The sequence below is a fragment of the Mustela nivalis genome, assembly GCF_964662115.1.
Source record: "Mustela nivalis genome assembly, chromosome: 15".
Taxonomy (NCBI): Eukaryota; Metazoa; Chordata; class Mammalia; order Carnivora; family Mustelidae; genus Mustela; species Mustela nivalis.
Window position 1 is genome coordinate 77,628,122 of NC_139034.1, and position 24,257 is coordinate 77,652,378.

General features: G+C 44.0%; 1 protein-coding gene across 23 annotated transcripts in view; it reads right to left on the bottom strand.

The window, feature by feature from the left end:
- Nucleotides 1-24,257, bottom strand: part of DOCK9 (dedicator of cytokinesis 9) — a 211,915-nt gene that overhangs the window by 158,661 nt on the left and 28,997 nt on the right. For 5 of the 23 annotated variants that reach the window (XM_082700800.1, XM_082700798.1, XM_082700810.1 and 2 more), the window contains exon 1: nucleotides 15,689-15,965. The exons of 16 other annotated variants lie outside the window; for them this stretch is intronic. In XM_082700800.1, coding sequence (XP_082556926.1) covers nucleotides 15,689-15,814 — 126 coding nt within the window. In that variant the 5' untranslated portion in view covers nucleotides 15,815-15,965. Of the gene's footprint in view, nucleotides 1-15,688; nucleotides 15,966-24,257 lie in introns of those variants that run through there. 2 more of the 23 variants (XM_082700791.1, XM_082700804.1) reach the window with 2 other exon arrangements.

The following is a 24,257-nucleotide window of genomic DNA, read 5'->3' on the forward strand; positions in this document are numbered from 1 at the left end:
AACAGAGTGAATGCAGAGTTGCTCCAGCCCCAGGGCACACAAAAAGTACTTGGTTCTGTACCTGGGGCACACCTCCTAACAGGGACACCCCAGTTAGTAGCAGAACTGGAGTGCAGTTCATTCTGCCTTGGGTTGAAACGACCAGCGAACAGCTTACCTTCTTGACTCTCAGTGGCCTGAGGCAGGGCTGAGTCTCCTTCTCTCTGCCCCCCACACCCCTGCATCTAGCCCAGGACCCAGGGACATAACAACTGTGGGAAAAGATGGGTGTCCCTCACTTGCCTTGACCCCTGTCCAGGGCCTGAGTCTGTGCAGAGTTCAGTTTCTGCTCTGCATCTTGGCTTCCACGGCCACAATGTCAGTCCACCCAAGGTCATGACTCAACGTCACATGAGGGGCAGCATGAGGGGCTATGTTGCAATACAAGTATATCTCCAAGGGTTTGGCCCCAGGACTGCTGGGGGGTTATTTGAGGTAAGCCATTGCACAATCTAAGAATACCCCCAAATTATTCAGTTCATATATGAAGGAAACCTACTAGAGGTTTTTTTTTCAATCCTAAAAATTTATGTGATGTTACCCTATGTTATTAAACTAGAGGGAACTTTGCTGAACAGTGATTAATAAAATACAGATGTTGACTAAATGCTATAGGTAAGTTTAAATGATCCATCCTTGGAATAAGAGTGATCAAACCATGATCATATGAAGAGGTAATAACAGTATGAAACCAAACAAAATGTAGGGAAGACAGTATTACTGAGATGTACCACGAGATCTGTTCATAAAAATGTGTTGTTCTGGGCGTCTGGGTGGCTCAGTGGTTAAACCTCTGTCTTCGACTCGAGTCATGATCTCAGGGTCCTCGATCAAGTCCTGCATCGGGCTTTCTGCTCAGCAGGGAGCCTGCTTCCTCCTTTCTCTCTCTCTCTCTGCCTGCCTCTCTGCCTACTTGTGATCTCTGTCAAATAAATAAATAAAACCTTAAAAAAATGTGCTATTTGCTTGTATTTCTGTCATTTATGTTTTGAGGTAGCTTTTTAATTTGCAGTGATTTCCTTTCAACGTCTAAATATATATTAACTTCCAGGGCTCGTTTTGTATTTATAATTTGGAGTCACATTTTTAGACAAGGCCCCCACGTTCTAAACTGCATCACTCACAAAACCTGGATCTGCTCAGAGATACCCCACATGTGGATCAAATCAAAGGCAGTGCAGTTCAGGGAGAAGAAAGCTGGGCTGCACCGGTGTGTGGGGCTGTTATCAGGCTCTGCTGGGTGCGTGCTGGGGAAATGCTTGAGAGAGCCCGCAAGCTGGCACGTGATAAATGATGCCATTTTCACTACTGAAATGATAAAATGATACTGAAATGATAAATGTGTCATTTTCACTATTATAAGCATTATTATTATTTAATGTGTTGTCTGCATGACAGTGATTTTTTTTTTGGTGGGGGAGGGGAGTGGTGAAGGCTGCACAGACATTGTTTAACCAATCTGTTCACAAAAACTTTCCTGCACGCTCCAAGGACATGTAAAATTCAACAGACAACAATGGTAAGGGCATGCACAAAGAAGGAAACACAAAAGGCCAAACAGAGGAAACTGTATACTAACAGAGATGACACTGGGATTCAGGGACTGAGCCCAAAATAAGTATCAATAGACGCTTCCATTAAAAACTGAATGGAGTATTGATGAAGCCTGTGTCAGGCAAGACCGAGAAGAACAACAGTTGGGGGGTTCGGGTGTAGACAGAAGCACTTCAGACCCACTCCCCTAGGGCAGGGCCATGAGAGCAGCAGGACTGAAGATTCTAGAGGCGGTGAGAGGGGCAGGCGGTGAGCCCCATGTTGCAATGCTCACAGCCGGTTAGGTGGCCCTTCAGAGGACAGAGCAGAGGCAGACTCTACTAGAGAGTTTTGGGAGGCCCAGTGCCCACAGACATGCGCATAACAATGAACAGAAATCTTGGCTTCCTTGCTGAAGATCTACGGGTAAGGTCTGAAGCCAAAGCCATGTGATCAGGACAGTGGGAAGGAGGAGCTGCATCTCAAGGAACAACATGGGTACAGGTTAGCCCCTGATACCACGACCCCACCAGTCCCCATCCATTGGTGGAAGCAGGGGCAGCATGGTGAGCCCGTGATCCTGTGGCAGTCACAGGTGACAAAAGGCATGCTCCGCAGTGTCCTCCCCATTAACCTCCCTTCGAAGCTCTCCAACCTCACTCCTTCCTCCAGCATTTGTTGCTGTGGGTCTGGCTGCCGAACATCCATGCAAATTGAAATTCCAGATCCAAAGGCAAACAGAAGCTAGGGACTCCTCTGGATGCCAGGAAAGTGAGATTCCTCTGGAATCCAGGATAGCTGGAGAGTACAGGCGCACAGATGAGCTCAATTTTGGCCAATCATGTATGAAGCCTCGAAAACCACAGGAAGAGCTCAGCAGACAGGCTTACTGATTTCACTGCTTCTCCCTCTGACAGGATAGCTTCCTGGGAACTTTCTAGTCATTTCTGGACTTTGTGTCTCTGGTAATTAAATGTTAACACAAGCTCAATCCTGAATACCGCTTCTTGAAATAGCAAACTGAGGAAACAGCAACTCTGGGAGCTTTCTATTTTAAGAAAAGAGAAATTTATTGTTTCTGCTTATAAAGAATTTAAAACTTCCTTGATTTATCTGCATGACTGTAAAAGCTACTTGATTGGCTGAGATAAAAATTCCTCACGGAACTTAGTCCATTTTCAAAATGGTGCACTTCTCGACGCTGCCGACAGGACCCCAACACTGTCCCTGGGGAGGGGAGCACGCAGCAACGAGCTCTGCAACGAGAAGGCTCCTTCTGAAGCCAGGAGTCAGTCGGGGCTGCCCAGGGAGCCTTCCCGTTGCTCCTTTCTTACACACAACTCTCACTGCATCCGCCCACCAGGAACTTCATGAAGTGGTTAAATCTGAAGAGAGGGGCGCCTGACTGGTCCAGCAGATTAAGCCTCTGCCATTGACTCAGGTCATGATCTCAGGGTCCTGGGATCGAGCCCCGCATCGGGCTCCCTGCTCAGAACGGAGCCTGCTTCCCCGTCTCCCCCACCTGCTGCTCCACCTACTTGTGATCTGTCTCTCTCTGTCAAATGAATCAATAAAATCTTTTTTTTTTAAATCTTAAGGGAAAAATCCTCATTTTCCTGTAATTAGTAGTTGCATCCCTTCCTCACATGCAAATGTTATTAGCAGCTATGTGCTCCCTCTCTCCACAGACTTTTACTGAACCTGTCCCTATCCACACGCATTGTGCCAGGTCTTTGAGACACCAAGATCATAAGGACACAGAACCCACTCTAGGGAGCTCACAGTCCAGAGGGGAGACAGACAGACGTGGCACTTGACCCCTTAGTATGAACTGGCTTTCCCCCACACCTGACTCCCAGTTAGATTACAAGCTCCACAGAGGCAAAGATTTCCATTTTATTTACTGTTCCCTCAACACCTAGAACAAGGCTTGGCAGAGTGTGGGCACCCGATGAATATGTGTCAGATGAGGGACGGAACCTGACAATGTGGGGTGCTTCAGAGCCGAGTCTAAAAGAGGAGTGGGCCAGCCAGGATTCGGAGTGGACTGGGGAGTCCTTGCAGAGAAAATGGAGACACCAAAGAGCACGTTCCTCGATGGAACGAGATTTTGTGCAACCTGAAATTTGCATATTTGAAAGGGGAATGTGTTAAAAAAAAAAAATACAAAATTTTGAATATAAAGTTGCTGGAGGCCCTCCCAGGGCCCTGGCAGGAATCTGGAAACTGAAGAATCCTTAGCTTCCAGATAAATCCTCCTCTCAGCACTGTGAGTTCCAGAAACAGCGATCTGTTCAGGACAGCTCGGGCAGAGGTACATAAAGAGGACGGAGGTGCCAAGAGGCCAAGGGCTTGGGAAGCCAGTCTCCGGGGATGCCGCAGCATCTCTGGAAACCCAACGCGAGAGAGGAAATGACATTTATGAGAACTCCCTTCTGAAAGGGCACCCTATGGGGGTGCCTCTGCCAAGAACACGGAGTAAGCGACCCGAGGTGAGCAAGGGGCTCTGCAACGGACATGCGGGGGAAACAGAATGCTTAACTGTAGGACCCTGCTTTCCCTGGTCAGGCGGGCAGCGCTGTTGTCGGAGAGGACTGGCGGTGCCCCAAGCAACCCTCTAAACAAGCTCAATTAACTTATCCATCATCTAAAATAGTAAACAACTGGGGTGCCTGGGTGGTTCGGTCGGTTGAGTGTCTGACTCGTGAACTCAGCTCAGGGCTTGATCTTGGGGTTGTGAGTTCAAGCCCTGAGCTGGGCTCTGAGCTGGGCACAGAGCCTACAGACAAACAAACAAACAAGACATAAATAAACAGTAAGCAATTTGAATGGCATCTGTCTGAGGGGGTACCAATGACTGGCTGGCCTGGGGTGCCCACACGTCTCTGAAGAGGAGAGAGACTCCCTACACTGGAAGAGGAGGCCAGAGTGGCAAGTGTGCCAGACTGCGATGGGCCCCGAGGAAGGAAAGTGGTGCGGGAGGAAGGGGGCTAAGCGGCACAGAACCGGTCCCGTGCCGTGCTCCCTCAGGAAAGCGCCCTCCCACACATGCTCTTCCTTCCCTCGACCCGGGACTCAAAAACTTAAAGAGATCATGATAATCGAAATATGATCACGTCCCCTCCAATAACACATGTTCTTCTCCAGACTGTTCCTCAGTGTGCGCGGGAACAATGGCCTCGGCGGCTTTGAGAAGCATGCTTGTTTAAAAGGAGCAGGAGGTCTGGTAACACTAGAACTACGATGTGCAGACATCGGAACCTAAGATTCCTTCTTGTTTTACAGACAGGAAAACCCAGGAGCGTGGGAGTTTTGTGGCTGTCCCCAGGCCCATGGGGAGTTGCCGGCAAGCATGGGCCCGGATCCCAGGTCTCCTGACCCCTGCTCCATGCTCTTCCCTTCGGCCTCTACATTTTGACTTTTGCACTTTCAATAACCGTGTGCACAAGCACGTGATACAAAGAACTGGAGGAAAAAGAGACCGTATCTAAGCTTGGACTGCGAAGCAAGCTCAAACCTGAGCATTCCCACACGGTTAATGAACTGGTGAATGTTTAGAAGACTGCATAGCGGACACCAAAGCCTCAGACATTAAATGGATTCTCACATGGAAGTGCGGTGCTGTCCTCAGAGCGGGCTAAAAGAATGACGTGCTTGTGAATACCGTTCTTTATATTATAAACACTGATAAGGTGCTGAATTCCCTTTTTATACAGAACTTTAAAAAAAGCCCTCAAATGAGAGGACTTGTCACTAAATGAAGATTTTATTTAATGAGGCATGTCAGCACTAGCAAAACTTGGGACACGCAACATCAGTTTGATGGAAGGAAGGAAAAGAGTCTGGGTTTTGTATTTGTCAGTTTTATAAATAACTGTGGTTTACCAAAAATTATTATCCTATTACTAAAATAAACAGAATTAAAGACTCTGTGAAAACCACCAAATCAATAACATCTAGAAAATGGTCTAAGAGACACATAAGGATGCAAACTGAGGTAGTAAAGATAAGACCAATTAATGAAAACCCACAGAGCTCCTTGCTTTTAGTCAGCTGTGCTCAACGGGGATGTGCAGAGAATGGTAATCAGAGAAGCCCAGACAGGGATGGAGGGGGACTCCTCCACGCCCAGTGCCCAGGAGGCACACGAGAAGAGGGCTGAGTGGCATGGGGATGTCGTCCTTGCAAAGACCGTGTCCGAAGGTCTTCTCCCTTGATGAGGAGCATGCGCTAAGAGAGGCAGAGGAGGGTGTACAGAGGAGAGAGAGAGAGAACAGACCGAGAGCCTGGGGGGGGCGGGCTCAGCGTGTGCCTCTCACGCATGCATCCCAGCTTCCAATTCTGCCTGCCATTTTTGCACAAGCATAAAGGAATAATGAAAGCAAAAAATAAAAAGATACACCAAGATAATTGTATAAATAATTCTGTCTTAAATCCGTACGACAGATCCTTTTCCAGCCAACAATTTTTCTTTCTAGCATTTTGCTTGAAATTCTTAATTCCTCCTGTGTCAATAAAAACTATTTTTGGAAATATGAACTGAAAAGGTCAAGTAATTAAGCTTAAAGGCTTTAAAAGGCCCAATACAGTCAGATTTCAAAACAGGCAGATAGGAGTTCATTACACTGGTCCAAGGGTTCTCAAGGTGCAACCCCAGACCAGCAGCTCCAGCATCATCTGGAACTTGTGAGAAATGCAAACTCATCCCAGGCCTACTGAATCAGATATTCTGGGGGTGGAGCCTAGCAGTCTGGGTTTTTAACAAAGCCACGTGATTCTGAGGCCCAACCAAGTCTGAGAAGCCCTCTGCTAGTTTACTTTTGTGCATGTTTGAGAATTTCATATTTAAAAGTATTTTTAGGAAATCCCAGCTCCAACTGCTTATTGGCTATGTGTCCTTGGGACAGGTTACTAAATCTCTGTATCTACATCAGAAAATGGGAAAAGGAACAAGTTCTCTGTCATCATCTCACGGTTATTGAAAAGGTTCAATGTACAGCACCTGTTCAGGGCAGGAATGAAATGATGGTCATGAGGATCATACAAAGTTGTGTCACCCGGACACAAGAAAACTTTGGTGCCTACAAAACACATATGCTTTTGCGGGATCACACACACATTAACTCCTCCCAAATCAGTATGTATCATCAGCATTTCACAGATGAGCAAACTGAATCTCACAGGGTTTACATAAATGAGTGAAGGTCACACAGATGGTGACCGTTGGATCTCCTGGCTGCAAGCCCAGGACCCGTCCCATAACTCACCTGCAATAAGCACGATAGAACGTCTGTGTTCTAGAATAGGAAATGTTTCCCCAATGTCTCCACTTCCCTTTGTTTGACAACTGCACAGCACCACTGCACACTGTGATGCCTCAGCCACCACATCTCCAGGGAGGACAAAAGTCTGAGGCTTTCCGCCCAATCCTGGGCACTGAACCCCCCCTCCCCCGCCAAAACAGACTCCCTCCCTGCTCCATGATTTCACCAAGGGAAAGAGAAAAGGCAGAGTCCTTTCATGAAAAAAAAAAAAAAAAAACCTCATTTTCAGTCTCAAGAATATTAAAAATCATACCCCAAGATACTAAGTCTTCCTGAAGAACCAGGTTTGAATGCTGGGACATATATTAATGTCATCGGGTAGTATTTAATCTACTTAACCAATAAATAGTTTAAGGGTCATCTTTATGAGGCAAGCCCAACTACACACTTAAATCGTGCCTTTTCCCTCCACGGGGTCACAAATACAGTACCCCATCCAATGACTCACCCCCCTCCCCAAACAACAACTTTCTGGTTGGAGGTACATAAGCTACAGAATACATAAGTCTACAGACCCACACTGTTCAATACAGTAGCCCCCAGCCATATGTGGCTATTCTGAATTCAGAAAAACTAGAGGCATAAAATTTCAAAGATTTAGCAGGAATAAAAGAACATAAAATGCCTTGATATTTCTGTAAGGATTAAATGCTAAAATAGTATTTTGGCAATAATGGGTTAAAATTAAATTACCAAAATTAATTACACCTATTTTTAAATTTTAATTTGGCTACCAATAATTTTAAAATTACGTATGTAGCCCATGCTGTATTTCTATTAAACAGTACTATTCTAGACTGCATGAAACTTTAACATACAGGTAATTTTTTAAAATTTGAGGCAAAACAAAGGACTAACCACTTCTTGAAACTGTTACTTGTGGGGACAAGAAAGATTTTGGAAGAATACCATCCCGCATTATAGACAAGACAGGTTTCATCTTTGTCAAGTAAAGGAGGCAACCTGCACTGTTAATGCTAAGACGCCCCACCTTTCCTGTCCTTCCTACCTTTCTCCCCCAGGAAGAGGTATCCTCCTTGCCCCGTATCTTACGGGTCTCCATTACCTTTTCCACATATAGTCATGGGATGCTGGTACTGAGGTCACACAATGATTTTTTCCAAATGTACTATAACCATAGGAGGTGAACAGGTGACAGGAAGTGGTACAGATAACAAAAGGGTACTGGCTAAGACGAAGACAGAAAAGAGTTATGACTTTGTTTACATAAATGTGCACTTCTGTACTCAAGCAAGCACTCACATAAAATGCTGGTTGGCATTTTAGATCAAAAATAACAGAAGCACAGGAGAGTTTCAGGGCATAATACCCACAGCCTACTTAGTCAAGCAGTTTCCTCTAGATGCAGCCCTTTTTACTTCTGGCAGTTCAACCCCTGTGGATATTGGTGTCTAAACCTTTAAAGGGGGAGAGAGAAGGCTGAAGAAGATCCAGTCTCTCCTGGAGGGTCCTTTCTGTAACCCATTCTTCGCCAATACAGTCCTCAAAGAGTGACCAAGACCACGCCAAAAAGAACAGAAGATGTGGCAGAGGGAGCACTGATATTATGTCAGAGATGGAATACAAAGAAAACAAAACACTCACGGTTCCCACTGGGGCCTAAGCTTCCCCCCCCCCCAACCCCGGCCATTAGTGGGGAAAACTGGGGTATAAGCCTTAGTTACAATGCAGCAGAGTTGTATAATAACTGAACGTTCTAGAAGAGTGATGCCACCATGGAACACACGGAGCGCAAGGAGCACACAGCCTGTGGGAAAATGTGGGGCGAGGGTTAGGGAAGGCTTCCTGGAGGAGCGGGCATGTGTGCTGCGACTTGAAGGGCAGACCGGGACGGTCTGGTAGTGAGGCGTGCCAGGTACAGGAGCAGCTGTGGGGCCCGGTCGGGATGCATTCTGGAAGGTATGAGAGAAGAGGCCAGTTCAGGGCTGGCCTCCAAGGATCAAGTAAGTCATGCTTTGCCTTCTCTGCAAAGGAAAATTAGAAAAGGAGTTTATCTGGGTTTCGGAAAGAGCAGTCTGGCAGCATGTCCGAGCACAGCCCAAAGCAAAGAAAGATTCACTGCGGTAAGTCGACAGGGGCAGTCTAGATAACCTCTGGAGACGAGCTCACTGGAGGGCAGTCACTACTACTATCTCCATCTGATAGAAGCCCAGACTTAGCTCAGAAATGTCAAGTAGGTTTAAAAGGCAAAGGACCCAGGTCTTATGCCTGAGCCCCAGGCTCCTTGCATCAGTCACTTCTGCTTCACCCTTGCCTCACAGCAAGGAGATCCCGAAACAGAACTTCAGCCTGGTCCCCGCTGCCCCCCCGCCCCAACCCCGAGAACCTGGCTAAACCCTCAGAGATCCACTGGGAGGTGGTACAGACTCTTGAATGCAAAGTGAGCACTAGAAACTTCTAAAACCTCAAAATGTCACTCTAAGAGAACCTTAGGACTAGCTATATCACATTACAGGGATATTTCAAACTTCTGGAAGGTGGAGGATAAACTATAATTTCCAAGCCTTCTTGCTTCTAAAATTATACTCACAGTGATACGTCATCTGCAGGATTGTCAGGCCTTTGTGACTGTCCTGCATGGTTCTCCCTGCTAACCCCAAATTCTGCTGCCACTTCTATCTATTTCCAGGCTGGCCAACCCAATTCACGCATCTTACCCACTACATTGCAGGGCAATCCAATATCCCCTATTTTGTAGCTCCTACAACTCAAAACCCAGAAAATTTTGAGTAAACTGAACACAGAACCTGAAACTAAAACTGCAGGCTCTTGGCCTGACTCCATCCCAGGTTATTCTGGGAGCAAAGCTAATAACCCCGAACCGTGGAGCTTTAGCCCCAGAAGAGGACTCAGATTATTTACTACGTGCTTCTCATTTCACAGATGAGAAAACTGCTGAAGCGGGGACTGGGGCAGGGGAGGGGAGGGAAGGGGGATGATCAGCAGGGGCTGCAAGGCAGATCTGGAACCAAAAATATGTCTCCGGTCTCCAAAGGGCTTTCTGTGAGGCCACCCACACCACCCGTGCCTGTGACATAGCTCAGCTGCCCCGTACCCAGCCACGACCCATCAAAGAGCCCTTGGAGCAAACAGCAGCCTTCTCCAAACCCAACAGGGCCCAAGGTGCCCATGTTACTGGTTAGGGAATAAGCATTTCAGGGTTATCCTGGGTCTGTAAATTCATTAAAAAATACATCTAGGGGGCGCCTGGGTGGCTCAGTGGGTTAAGCCGCTGCCTTCGGCTCAGGTCATGGTCCCAGGGTCCTGGGATCGAGTCCTGCATCGGGCTCTCTGCTCAGCAGGGAGCCTGCTTCCTCCTCTCTCTGCCTCTCCGCCTACTTGTGATCTCTCTCTGTCAAATAAATAAATAAAATCTTTAAAAAAAAAATACATCTAGGAAGAGAGTAAGATGTCTCTTTCATCTTTGTAATACCAACGCTAACCCTAAGCAAATATGTTCGTATTTGTTTATGAATTGTATGTTAAGTGTCCAGGTATGCATTTTGGAAAATCATCTTGCTGGAAGACAAAAATCCCCAGCTCTGGCACTTACTAAAGATGTAACTTCTACCAAGTTACCTAACCTCTCTGTGCTGTGTTCTCATTTGTAAAAAAGAGAAACAATAATAGCACTTGTCTCCTAGAACTGTGAGAATTGAAATGATCTGTGTTACAGGCTTAAAGCAGTGTCTGGCACAGAGCAAGGCACTATATATTTTTGTTAGTACTCAAAAAAAAAAAACAAAAGAAATCAACCTTGCCATTAAAAAAAAAATACAGCGATCAGCCCTCCCACTTCCCTACTGATGAACAACAGGAGAAAGCAGCACACAGGAACTGCGTGCGTTCTGTAGTGACACAATTGTGAAAGTCCCTTCTCTGGGACAGTTTCCCATGTCTGCAGGCTTAGTCAGTTCACCCCGACCCATCTAAGCATGCAGTCCCCAAAGATTCCTTCCAGTGACAGCATCACAAAATACATGTGCTCCTTCGGGGGCCTCATTCATGAAAACTGTTTATATGAACGGTCGGGGGTCCTTGTGCCTTCTGTAACGCAGGGCTGGGCCTGCTTCGGATGCTAAAAATTCAAGAAAACATGTCTTTGCTGGAACTATGATTTAAGTGTTGTCTGCCTAAGTGGAAAAGGATGGGTGAGATTAGCGCTCCTTGTTCCTAATAAATACCATATGAGAGTCCTTCATTAGCCAGACCTGGCTGCTTGTGGAGAGGAAGGGTATTAGTAAGTGTAAGTCTGGTAATTCTCAGTGCTTATAAATGTGGGTTGAATAAGAAAACAAATAAACAAATCAAGGGGAAAACCAACAAGCACAGTGGAGATTTATAGCCCTGAATAAATGAATTTTCCTGGTTTTATCACCTGGAATATGTCTCTTTAGAAAGCTTACAGGAAATTTCCTGCACCACTCAGGATTTTGAAAACACAAAGAAACTACTTATTAAATATCACCAATGTCATTAATATCATTAATTACTTCTAAAGATGCCTATAGGGATGACGGAAAATCTACAAGGCCAAAGGGCTTTATAAGCATAATTTAATTAACTCAATCACAGTCATCTAAAGTTTTATAGGATTTACACAACAACGTGATCATTGCCCATAACCTTACACTACAGGGTTTGTGTCTTAATTCACTTCTTTGTCTATTTCTAGAGTAAATAGAACTTCAGAGAGAGAAAGGTTTTCCCAGGCAGTGCACCTCCTTGTCCAGCCAGAAGCCGGGTCTCATACCCGTAACTATATCGCCACAGGTACTGCCTCCCATGTAGCCATTTAGCTAAACATGTGTTCATTGAAAATATCAAACTAAGAATTCAGACTCAATTTTTACCACTTAAAGATCCCAGAAAAATAGCAAAGAGAAAAGATGTCTCGAAAAATAAACTTTTCAGGGCCCCTGGGTGGCTCAGGGAGGCTAAGTGTCCAACTCTTGATTTCAGCTCGGGCCGTGATCTCAGGGTCGTGAGATCGAGCCCTGCATCTAGGTCCGAGCTCAGCAGGGAGTCTGCTTGAGGTTCTCTCTCCCTCTCCCCTGCCCCTGCTCACACTCACTCCTGCATGTGCTCACTCTCTCTCTCAAATAAATCTTTAAATAAAGAAACTCTTAAAAAAAACATCTAATGAGTATACCTAACACATGAAAATTCACCTCTTTTTTATCTTCACATCTTTCAACCTTCCAAAGTCCCCAAATAAGACCTATACTACAGTTCTCCAATGCCTGTTGAAAATAACCCAACAAAAGGGCAACACGAACGACATATACCCCAGCCACTCCTGACTCTTTGAGGCCACACCCTGTTCCTCTAAATTGCTGAGAAATACCAATTAGAATAAATTATTTCCAGGAATTTAGAGTTTGGGGGAGGCAAAAATAAGTATTCAAATGTAAACAGGGTAACTAACCTGCAGACGTCAAGAATATCCTGATTGTTCCCCTGTTAGTCATTCACAGCCCACAAAGTCATTTTTCAATGGGGCTGGCAGTGAGCCTGGATGGGCATGGAGAAGTTTCACCGCGCAGAGCGTCCCCTGCTTACCGTCAAAATGAGGGGACAAGACCCATCTATGAAGGTAAGTGTAAGTGGAACCCCAGCAGCCCCTGAAACTTCAGAACGTCCACCCACTTACTTTTCTAAGACACACTGGCTTTACCTAGCACAGAATAAGCACCCGCTGCCCAGGGAGACCTCAACCGTTGTCCTGGCAGAGGAGAAAGAAATATAAATGCCCAAGAAAAGCAGCAAGAAGAGACTTCTGATTGACGTTTTACAGAACAAATACTGGCTTACATTAAGTGCTTTAAGATATATTTATAGTTGCTAGTAAGTGCACTATTAGTCATCCACAGCCCACAAAGGCATTTCTCAATGACCGTCCATTGTACTAATTGCAAAGAATTGGAAACAAATTAAATAACCATCAAATTATGATACTGCCATAAAATTGAGAATCACACAACCATTAAGAATAATGACATAAGTCTATGGTGATAAAGAAAGATGTTTTTGATCTGTTCTAGGAGTAATTTAATGCAGAAATCTATAGTACAGTACATTTTCCAAACACATACGCCACAAGAAGTTATATTTTTATATGCACTGGACAAAGTCTGAAAGTGTATACTATACACCGGGGCGCCTGGATGGCTCAGTCAGAAAAGCATGCAATGCCTGATCTCAGGGTTTTGAGTTCAAGCCCCATGTTGGGTGTAGAGATGACTTTAAAAAAATAAAAACAAAACAAAAAAGAAAGTGTATCCACCAAATAACTAATTGTGAGCACTTGGAGTAAAAATAAGGGCACTTTATGTTTCCCTAGTTCTACACTATATTTACACACACTCATTATTTTTATGCTTTCTAAACTATGTGACATTTCCCCCAAGGACTGATTGTGCACGTAACTAAAACCAGCAAAACTTAACTTTAAAATGTTACCTGTTGAATAAAGTAAGTTCCTTATCTTTAAATGTTACACACTGTACTCTCACCAAGTACCTGGGCTACGGGAGATAATAAGGAACGGCACTAACAAATAGATCTCATGACTGTGCTGGCATACTTTTTTAAAAAAATCATCTTGGAAGAAAAGGCTGTCTTCCCCGCAGTTTATCAGATTCTCATTTGCTGTAAGGAGCAATAATCACAAGTAAGAAGATCCGACCTGGACAGAGGCCCTGCTGCGGTATCCTTGCTTCTCTTACCCGTTCCGAGCTCTGTATTATCTTGCTTCCGCTGGGGAAGAAGAGGAACGGTATCAGATAAGAAAAAGCTGCTCAGGGGGCTCCTGGGTGGCTCCATGGGTTAGGGCCTCTGCCTTCAGCTAGGGTCTTGATCCTGGGACCCTGGGATCGAGCCCCGAGTCGGACTCTCTGCTCGGCGGGGAGCCTGCTTCCCTTTCCTCTCTCTCTACTTGTGATCTCTATCAAATAAATAAATCTTTAAAAAAAAAAAAGAAAAAGAAAAGAAAAGAGAAAGCTTCTCAGGTGTGTCCCTGCTGCCTTCACCCTTCTGTCACACCTGTCTCTGCAGATGCTCAGGGCCTGAGCTCCCCATGCAGCTTCTGGACCAGTGGATACAGCGGCTGCCGGCACAGCCTCAACCAGGACAGCGGAAAAAGGAACTCCCCGTGGACCGGCCTAGGGTGAGACTGACAGAAACAAGTAACTGGGATGTGAGAAGCTGATGTTTTGAGCAGTAAAAAGAGAAGGAAGTTTTGTTTTGTTTTGTTTTGTTTTTTTAACTAATCTCTACGCCCAACATGGGGCTCAAATTCATGACCCCCGAGAACAAGAGTCACATGCACTACACTACCAACTGAGCAACCAGGTGCCCTGAGAAGGAAATAGTTTAAAAGTCACTTGTGTGATAAAAAAAAAAAAAAAAATCATGCAGCATCTTTCTATAGTGTATTTAAGCCTCTGGATAAATATTTCTACACATCTGGAGAAACACTGACAAAGACTTTTAAGAATATTCACAAGGGAACGCAAACCACACAACTTCCTCCAAGAAATCCTAAGTTACATCAGCAAGGAGCTTAAACCAGTTAAATCTACGCGGCAGGCAAGGGGCTCTAGTACTCAATGGATAAATGCACTATTGTGCTAGCAGAAAGGAATCCAAGATAATGAATAACATCTCTACACAATATACCAGGGGGAAGAAAACGAAATCACTCAGATGAAAATCTGCAGTGAAAAAGCCCATCATATTTAAAGACTTTCTCAGTTCACAGTTAGCAGTATCATTTTGAAGGCAAAACAATGTGAGGCAGCCTCACGTGTCGCTGAGCAAAACAATTTAGTTCAAATCCAATCCATTACAGGGAAGTTTCAGTTCAGACTATTAAAGACACTAATTAAAAATTAAGTTAGTTAACCACTTTATAATAGCAACTGAACCTCTATGTTTTAAAAAAAATCACTATATAAAAAAATCACTAACTACTAGTTTACCAGTCCCTCTAACAGATCATTTGAAAGGCTCAATTGTCCCCTCTGTAGTGCATGTTGGTGGTTTTTTTTTTTTTTTTTTTTGCAGTTTGCTTAAAAAATTATGTGCCTTTATTGTACTAAAGAAATTCCAAGAGAGAAGCACAACCTACTCATCGATGATAACAACACAACCATTTTTCACATTCCTCCCTTTCAAAGTCTATCAGAGCTCTTTGAATTCATCCCAACTGCTATGAGCTCAGCTAATGACAAGAAGGAAAACATTTCCATCAGTTGGTTCAAAGTTTAGGTTATTTCTTACTTTGTTCAAGGCTAACCTATTAAAATGAGTGAGTGAGAACACACGAAACTTCAACAGTCATGTTCCTTAAAACATCCCAATGTCATCCTACTTTTCACAATAACAGAAGTACATCATGCAGAAATGTTTTCATCTTGCGAAGGATTTCTTTGCCAGCTCCAGAGAAGGCGCCTGCAACGTGCCTCCCTGGGTTCATGTCCGGCCAACACCGCAGCTAGGTGGGACAGAATTTTGAACAATACAAAGTTGTTGCTAGACAAAGCAGCCTCCTGGAAACCACAGTCATCCACAGAATGTCAACATTTCTTTCCTCCCAAAGAAAAATCAAAGTGGAACCAAAGTGAATCTACAGGAGAAGAAAGGAGAGTTCAAGAGACAGGCAGAGCAAGTTTTAAAGCCAGAGTGCCAGAAGGCGCTCAGCACACACACACACAATAAAAGCACTTGGTGGAGAAGACCACAGAAACGCTGTGGGCGACCGCTCTCACCAGCACTGGCCCCGCGCCCTCTGCTTCCTCTTCGCCCTGGGCTGCATCCTTGCGTTGCAGGGGGGATTCAATCACCAGCTCCTTCTTGACACTTCTACTACTTGTCCTGCATTTATCAGCCTGCATTCTCGGCGGAAAACACCAAGTCAGAAAGTCTGCAACTCGGACAGCTGCAAGTCCCTGGCCGTGCAAGGCACAAGCATGCCCCTGGCCCGAGCACGGAGAGGAAGCCGGCTTCCCGAGCACAAGTGGTCAGCCCGACGGCTGGGTCGGCGGAGCCGGCGGGGTGGGAGGGCATGCAGGCCAGGGCCAGCCCCCAGGGGTGTTACTACTGCTCCGAGAATGGGAGGCTCCCATACGCCGGCCAAAGGCAAACAAACCCGAACTGTACAATACACAGTGTGCTGTCTCTCTGATAGAGACCGGCCTCATTGTGTCTGTTCCACAAGGCGTGGGCCAAGTGGAGCCGAGTCCAAATAGTGCAGTGTTTAAAAGAGAATCAGTCACAGTTAGACTCTTTCATGATTATTTCAAGTCTGAACCTCCTGGAGTTGGAGGGACAGCGAGGTTGTCCGGGTGTTCTAAAACTCCTGTAGTTTCTGGGTGCTTCCCTTCATGTGATGGCCGAACACCAAATGCTTGGCTGATGGGCCAAGCAGGGAAGGGCAAAGAGTGAGGGGTCCCACCTCACGGGTGCAGTGTAAGGAAAGCCTCCCTCCCTGGATGACAGACCTCAGCACAACGAACTTGACTTAGCAACTATTTTATGCCAGGAAGACAGGGTCATTGAACAGTCTCATGGGTTGCTACCTATCATAGTAAACGCATTTATTCAACAGAATATTACTGTGAATGCATCAGTAGGTGTGTCGGTAATAAGCCCAGGATGAGATACTGAGAGGGTCGCAGTAAACATGTAAGGCAGTGTATCTCCCTTCTGTCACTCAAGCACCAGGAATCCAGGGTATGAATATTAACTGTGTAATAAGTCACAAGGGTTCAACTAGGCCATTAAAAAAATTAATGGTTTCTACAATAATTTTTTTTAAACTAGCCCATTTCTGAACCTTGGGTAATCTTTCAGGGTAAATATAAACTCACTTGCCAAATCTAGGTTCTAAAACAGTATGATATATCGATTATAAAAACCTATCTTCATAAAATTACAAGCGGACAAAAAAAAAAGAGCCTCAGTTACATAAATACAGAATTGAAGTAGCAGTTACATCAAAACTTAAGAATTATCCTATAAATCAGAGGAGGCAAGAAAGTCTGAAGCCACACACTAAAGAGACAGACTGAGCCTCAGTAAAGTATAGCATAACCAACAATTTGAACAACTTCTTGAAATCGCTTGAGAAGTTCTAAACATCCCAATTCTTCCTCAATTCCTCATTTCCATTAAGTCACCAGCAGGTCAGGACTTTGAGAGAAATGCTATCCTGTTTATTTGGTCAAAATTACTCCCATTCTGTAAGTAAGTAATTTAAAAGGTTATTTGTTGTATGAAGACTGCAAGTGCCCAGCATGGACAATTTACATTATCTTTGTAGCATCCAAGGAGGTAACATGGTTCTCCCCATTTTACAGATGCAGAAACTGATGCACAGAAGGGTTACACATGTGCAAAAGGTAACACAGCAGGCAGCGGCAATATGGATCTAGTGTATACACTCTTTACCATGATCCGATGAACCAGTCATCTGCTCCAATTACACCAACTGCTAAAAAAACCCAAAATATATAAAAGCTACTGATCGGCAGCTAAAGGTGAAGGCTGTATCAAGGTAATTGGGCGAAGCGGTAAAAAGGTAAAAAAAATGGCATAGCACAGTGCTAGGTCCATAGTAAGGTATTCATTTAAAAGGTAACTACTAGGGCGCCTGGGTGGCTCAGTGGGTTAAGCCGCTGCCTTCGGCTCAGGTCATGATCTCAGGGTCCTGGGATCGAGTCCCGCATCGGGCTCTCTGCTCAGCAGGGAGCCTGCTTCCTCCTCTCTCTCTCTGCCTGCCTCTCTGCCTACTTGTAATCTCTGTCAAATAAATAAATAAAATCTTTAAAAAATAAAAAAATAAAAAAATAAAAGGTAACTACTGTTACTGTTGTTGTTATTCCCAGCTGAAGAAGTTGGCCCTTATCTTAAATTCCAGACTTCGCCTGTGTGAACTACAATGACAATTCCACCAACCATGGGACAGGACACCACAAAATGCTTCGGCAATTTCAAAACAACTGATCTTTCTGGTTCACGGCTTGATTATGATAGCTGCCTTTGAACAGTGACCTTGAACCCCTGCATTCATGCCACAAACCAGGCATCATCTTAAGGTTTTCCTGTATTTTTCAAAATCTTAGCAATGAATCGATATTTCTTTTGTGATCAAGGAAAAAACTTTAAATTGGCTCTGAGCTTCCAAGTAGCCAGGACAGAGGTTAGGTTCCCTAATTCATATCACCAAAAGGAGAAAACACTCCAAGGTAAAAAGAAAGAAAAACAAATTTTTTAATTTCTCACACAGAGATTTGCATAAAAAGGGACTGATTCATGTACTAGTTCTCAATGTGTTTACAGGATATGCAACAGCCAAGTTCACACTGCTTTCTCAACACCTTCTGAGAGCATTATACTTAAATCCTGGATAAAGGAAAGCAATTCTGAGAGCAAGATGATCATGTAATCTACCAGCTTCAAATGGTCCAACTTATGAGAGAAGGAAAGTCTCAGGATGGGGAAGAATGGAGATACTATTGCCAGCTGTCCTGCTACATAACTTCTCAGGCAATGTCAAGTGCTCTGGTTCTCGGCTTATTTAGGACAACCAACACTTCAGAAGTCTGCCAGTCTAGGGGAGTCACATGTATAGGATTTAATTCTCTAAAGGGTTTGTGAGACCGATGTCTGAGAACATGAGAGGGACAGACATCTGGCCAGAGCAATCACAAGAGGAAATGCCATCTTAGAAGGATGGTAAGTAGGTGGCCAAGGGTTCCTTTGCAGCATTTCAAAGAACAAGTATTTCCTAAACCTCTGGGTTCAAGTCCACCAACATTTACCGAACCCCTACTGTCTAGCAAAACCTCAAGTTCTTTCACACATTAACTTGTACAACTCTTACAATAACAAAAACACCTATTAACATGTATTAAAGGTATGCAGAATTTTACAGTTTAAACATAATAGAGTAAACCTTTTGGGGGGAGAAGGATGAAATGAGTGCTTCTGTATATGAGTTTCAATTTTCAAGTTTTAATATTCACACGAATTATTTATATAGGTTGGGTACCCAAAACCATGAAATCTGTATAGAAAAATATGGAATTTTCCAAGAGCAATTTTTTACTGTAAGGAAGGCTAACTGTAGACTCTACGGCCCCCATCATGAAGTTCCATCACATTCTGAAAAGCAAGGAGCTTGAGACCCTCTGACCCAGGACTCCTACACGTGGCATAAGACCCAGTTTAAATACTATCTTGATCCTCCTAGCCAGGATTTGACTAGCTCCTCTTCTGCTAACCATCTGGATATTCCTTTTATTCACCTCTATTCTGGAGATTTTCATGGTCCTCCTTTTAAGTTTGAACGTGTCACACTCTTCGATGAGACCATAAATTCATGAGGGCAGGAACTATATCTTAACCACCTTTGCATCTTCAGTATCTTAAGTCCTGCAAGCACTCAAAACACATTTGCTGAATTTAATGCTTATGTCAGTTTTGTGTCTCTGGTTATCTTTATCTCTAAAATACAATTTGGTAGTTGCAGAAATATGCCAACATCTTCATTTGCTAATGGCCCAAATTAAGGCAGAAGCATTCAACTGTTCATCAACTGAAACACAATGGACCATTTACTAATAATTAAAATGTTCCTTTCTCCCAACTAAGAAAATGTTATCCTGCAAAACTTGCTAGACTTTTTTCAGACAAAGGTATACTTGAAAACAGTACAACTGAACCTTGAAGTAGAAATAAAATTGTTTTTAGCAAGGAATTATATAAAATTTAAAACTGCATTTTGCTGCAGCAAAAACCCATACAAGGAATAAAGATCAACTACCTCAACAAAATTTTCACTCTCCTAATTAGGGACTCCCACCATATCAGAAGGATATTTAAAACTTAACAGTTAACTTTATAGATAGATATAGATATGATCAGATACTTTAAATTTTATACACACACACACACACACACACACACACGTATCTACTCCAAAGTGATCATCTCTTTTCTCTTGGTCTGGGAAATGTGAAACAGTTAAGTACAAATTATTAAGAAAAATCACAAAAAGGAGCAAATGACTAATGATTTTCCGCAGTGTATTGTTAACTAGTCAGCTTGCTAGCCAAAGAAAAGAAAAGGTGTCAGGAAAATGATCTGGCCTTCTGAGAAAAACATACATGGAGAAACAGGAGGCACAAGCAGCAGCAAAACAGAACAGAACAGGATTAGAGGCCATAGATGCAGAGGGCCAAGTGATAAACAGTTACAGCAGAGGAGAGAGATTGTGACAAAAAGAGAAATAGGTGTGGGGGCAGGCAGAGGTGAGAGACGAAGGGGTTTTCTGCATTAGACCCTTGAGGCCTCACTGAATAGTTAATATTAAAAAAAAAAAAAAAAAAAAGCTGACATAAAGTCTGATGTTCACCCCTATTTCTGTTGTCATCAGAGATATAATCAAATGATCACAGAAATGAAATATGCATTATCATCTAGCCCAGTGGTTCAGAGCCTAGAATCCAAGGCTGAACTTGGGATGAAAGTGGTCTGTGAACCCTCTGAAATTACATTCAAACTGTTATGTGTGTTTGTGATTTTTTGGGGGGAAGAGGCCGGTGGAGTTTAGCACTCAGAGAAGGAGCCAAGAGAAGATCACCCACTCACAGAATAAGGAAATGGGTCCAGAGAAATGAGCTAGAGAGCCAAGCAAAGCTTGGGGATACGAAGCTCTTCTCTTCAGCAGGTTCAAATTCTATTTGAGTAGAGGCAACAACAGCAATTTAAACACCAGGCACCAGTTAAATAAACAAGCCAACCGATGGCAATCAGCAGTGTCAACACCTGCAGCTACTCCTTTGTTCAGTGAAGGCCAAGTCGGCGACAGGCCATCATAGGAAACGTAATGCCAGATGGACAACCCAAGGCCAAGAAAGTCTGTCTCCAAAACAGGGAAATACGATAACCAATACAAATTGTGTTTTTTGAGAACTTTCAATGACATTAAGAAATTGTCCACAATAACATGCACATACAAGACTGAAAAAAAAAAAAAATGTGACTGCTGATTAACTCTGGTATGTGAGACTACTAGGAATTACTTTTCTCTAAAATCTTACATTCTAAATTTTCTTCAAAAGCACTTGTTACTTCTATATTCAGAAAAAAATCAACCCAAATATGCTGTATTGCAAAATAATGGTAAAGAAAAAGTTCACATCAAGGTTTAGCCCTCACTATAACTCAACAGCTATGTGCTAACACTTGACCTCTCTGGGTCCCACAAACTTCACGTATAAATCAAATGACGTACATAAAAATCTTTCCAGCTCTACATGTCTACATGAACTATTAAAACTGTCCTTACTGATGAGATGTAGGGAAAAACAAACCACCCCAACAGAATGATAAACATTTTAAAATCACATTTCCCCACTACACACAAAAAAACACAAAGACCAAACAGTGGTTCTATTTCTAAACGTGTCTGATGCTCAATGGAAGATGTCCGAAATGTGGAGGACCCTCCTCCGGGGGAGCAGGGGCTGAGCTGAGAGGCGGACAGATGACAAGGACTATGGGATGTTCTGGGGAGGCTGGCAGCCCTCTCTACACAGTTCTGGGGTAAGCAAGCTTACAGTGCTGGGACAGCAGGGCACAAGCCCTAAAGAAGGCTCTGTTTCCAGATGAAGCAATTAAAACAGGACAGTGCTTCCATTTCTAAAGACTGCTCCCTGGTAATGGCTTTATGAATTCAGCACAACTTCACTACCCTGGGGACCCCAGGTCCCACCTCTGGAAAACAGGGACCAGATGTCCACCATTACCATTCTAACTAGATTCTGTGCATTCCGAAGACCCAAGTGGATCATGGATTTATCCCATGGCGTGCAGGAACACAGACTGCATGCAGCCACAATGTTCCAGAAGCTTCTCCATTGAAGACAGCCCCACCCCAAGCAGAGACATTCCCTCTCCCTGCTTCCCTTTCTCCACAGCCTCCATCACCATCTGGCATTCTGCATTCTACTTTCCTTATTTGTCTAATCCCAATTAAAAAAGAGAGAGATGGAGAGAGAGAGAAAGAGAAGGCGCTCTGTGAGGGCAGAGATTTTTGTCTATTTTGTTCACTGCTCTATTCCTAGGTCCTAAAACAGGATAGTTGCTTAAAAAATATTTCTTGGATGAATTTACTGAAGAGTTAGGATCCTGGCAGTCTGGATAAAGAGCTTTTACACTCTGCACACCAATATTTTTTCTGTAAACTGTCAATTTATTTTAAACACAATAATGATAATTCAGCCAACAATGTCAGTGATTTGTGTTAGAGATGGAAACTTACAAAGGCAAAGGAAAACATCATGTGCCCGATTTTTCTCAGGAAACGAAACTCCCAGTCCGAGTTACCAACACCCCGCCCGCCACACAGCATCAATCCTGAGCAAGGCGTCACCCTGATGGGGCCATCCCAGCATATTTGATCTCCCCCTGTCAGCTGTAAACACTGCAGCAAAGGCAGGGGTATGTGGTGTGTACAGAGAAAGCAATCCATAAAAGCTTGCTTAGAAAATAAATGATAAATTGCCTCACTTGGGTTTGATTTGTCACAGACCCACGCCTCACAGGAGTTGAAATGAAGGATTTTCTAACTTTCCTCACTACATGAAACGGCTGAGGTTAAGGACTAGGAAACGTATGCATAGTGAGAAAAACAACCAAAAGATTTTTTTTAAGCACTGAAGTTTTTCTTTCTAAATTAAATGCCTCATTCCATCATAAACAGAAGACAAATATCCACCCCTTCACTTCTCCCCATATGTGCACCTCCCAAAGCAACCTAATGAAATCCACAAATAACCACCCTCCAAGTTTACGGGTTCCGTAAAATCTCTGTATATGTTAACATTACTTAACACATGTTCCATCAGTGTTGGCATGGTACAAAACTGGTGGACCCCCGTGACTGACGGGTGAGGGAGACAGGGCAAGCTGGCAGGGGGCACAGGGTTGTCATTCCCAGGTGTCACAGTTCAAGGCCATCAGCTACCTACCCCGGGGGCAGGAGAGATGACAGGCCTCCAGGCAAAAGCTGGACACTTACTTTGGCAAAATCGAAAACACCCCCAGGCTTCAAGGGGAAAGTCCACCAGGAGGAAACTTGGCAAAGTGAGTTGCGGACTACCCGCTAGGATTTCTGGCTTAGTTAAACTGGCATTTAAAAGACAATGACCATTTACAATCATCCCAGTTCCCCAACAATGATAGGAAAGTCCCTGCTTTTTAAAAAGCGGTAGATTATGTCCCTTCCATAAGATAAACTCATCAGCAGCGAAGATGATGTGTCCCTTCTCATCCTGCCGCCTAAAGCTGGTCTTCCACTTCTTCCAAGCTCATTGTGATGGATTTCCTATGTAAAAGTAAGAGATTGCCAAGGAATAGGAAACAAAGCCAGTTGTAGGGGGCTCACATGTTATTCCTGGACAAATACATCCTGACAAGTCAAACTTTCCCCCATGAGAGCTTGTAAAAATATGGAACGCATCTTAATGAATCTCTCCATAGATATACTACAAATAAAGGGACCAGAGCGGGAGATACAAACACAGTGTGCGGGGAGGGCCAATGACAGAATGCCCACCTCTGCACTGCCAAATCAACACACACAACCACCTTAGAGACCAGTGGTGGCGGTGGTGGTGACGGTGACGGTCATGGAGCTGTGGCCACCTTTTGTCCTTTACTGAGGTTGCTGAATAGTCCTGTTACTTCTGTTATATTCCTGAAGTTTTATATATGCAGCACAGCGGGCTTCAGCTGTCCCCTCTGGAAACAAGGGGGAAAAAACGCTTCTGGGAAAAGTTATGGTTAAAAGGGAGAAGGTGATAGTTCATCAAGCTCTGAAAACTTGAACACCAGTGGTTGTGAATATTCCACTGCCCCTCCACAATGAGGGGCCAGATCTTAGAGCCCCTCTGTTCATTCAAAACTAGAAAGTAAAATAAACACAAAGCAAACAACGTTTCCAATAAGCACTTAGGAGCCCTCCAGGCACAGACTTCCATTTATGCTTTGCCAAGACCTAAATCTATAAGTCAATACTCACTTATTATTATTAGTTTGTAACTGTCACACAAGAATTTCAACACAGAAGAGAGGAGGAAAGGGAAGAAGAGCATGCGTGGCTTGGGGAGACGGCACAGGTGGGCAAGGAAAACATTGCCTGAGTCCCTACTACGTGCTCAGCCCTTGACGTATATCCTCATTTTAATTCAGTTCAATTTAACCTTTACAATAGTAACACTATATTAGGCGTTTTTCTTTGTAGAAACTGGTGTTCTTTTAAGGTAAATA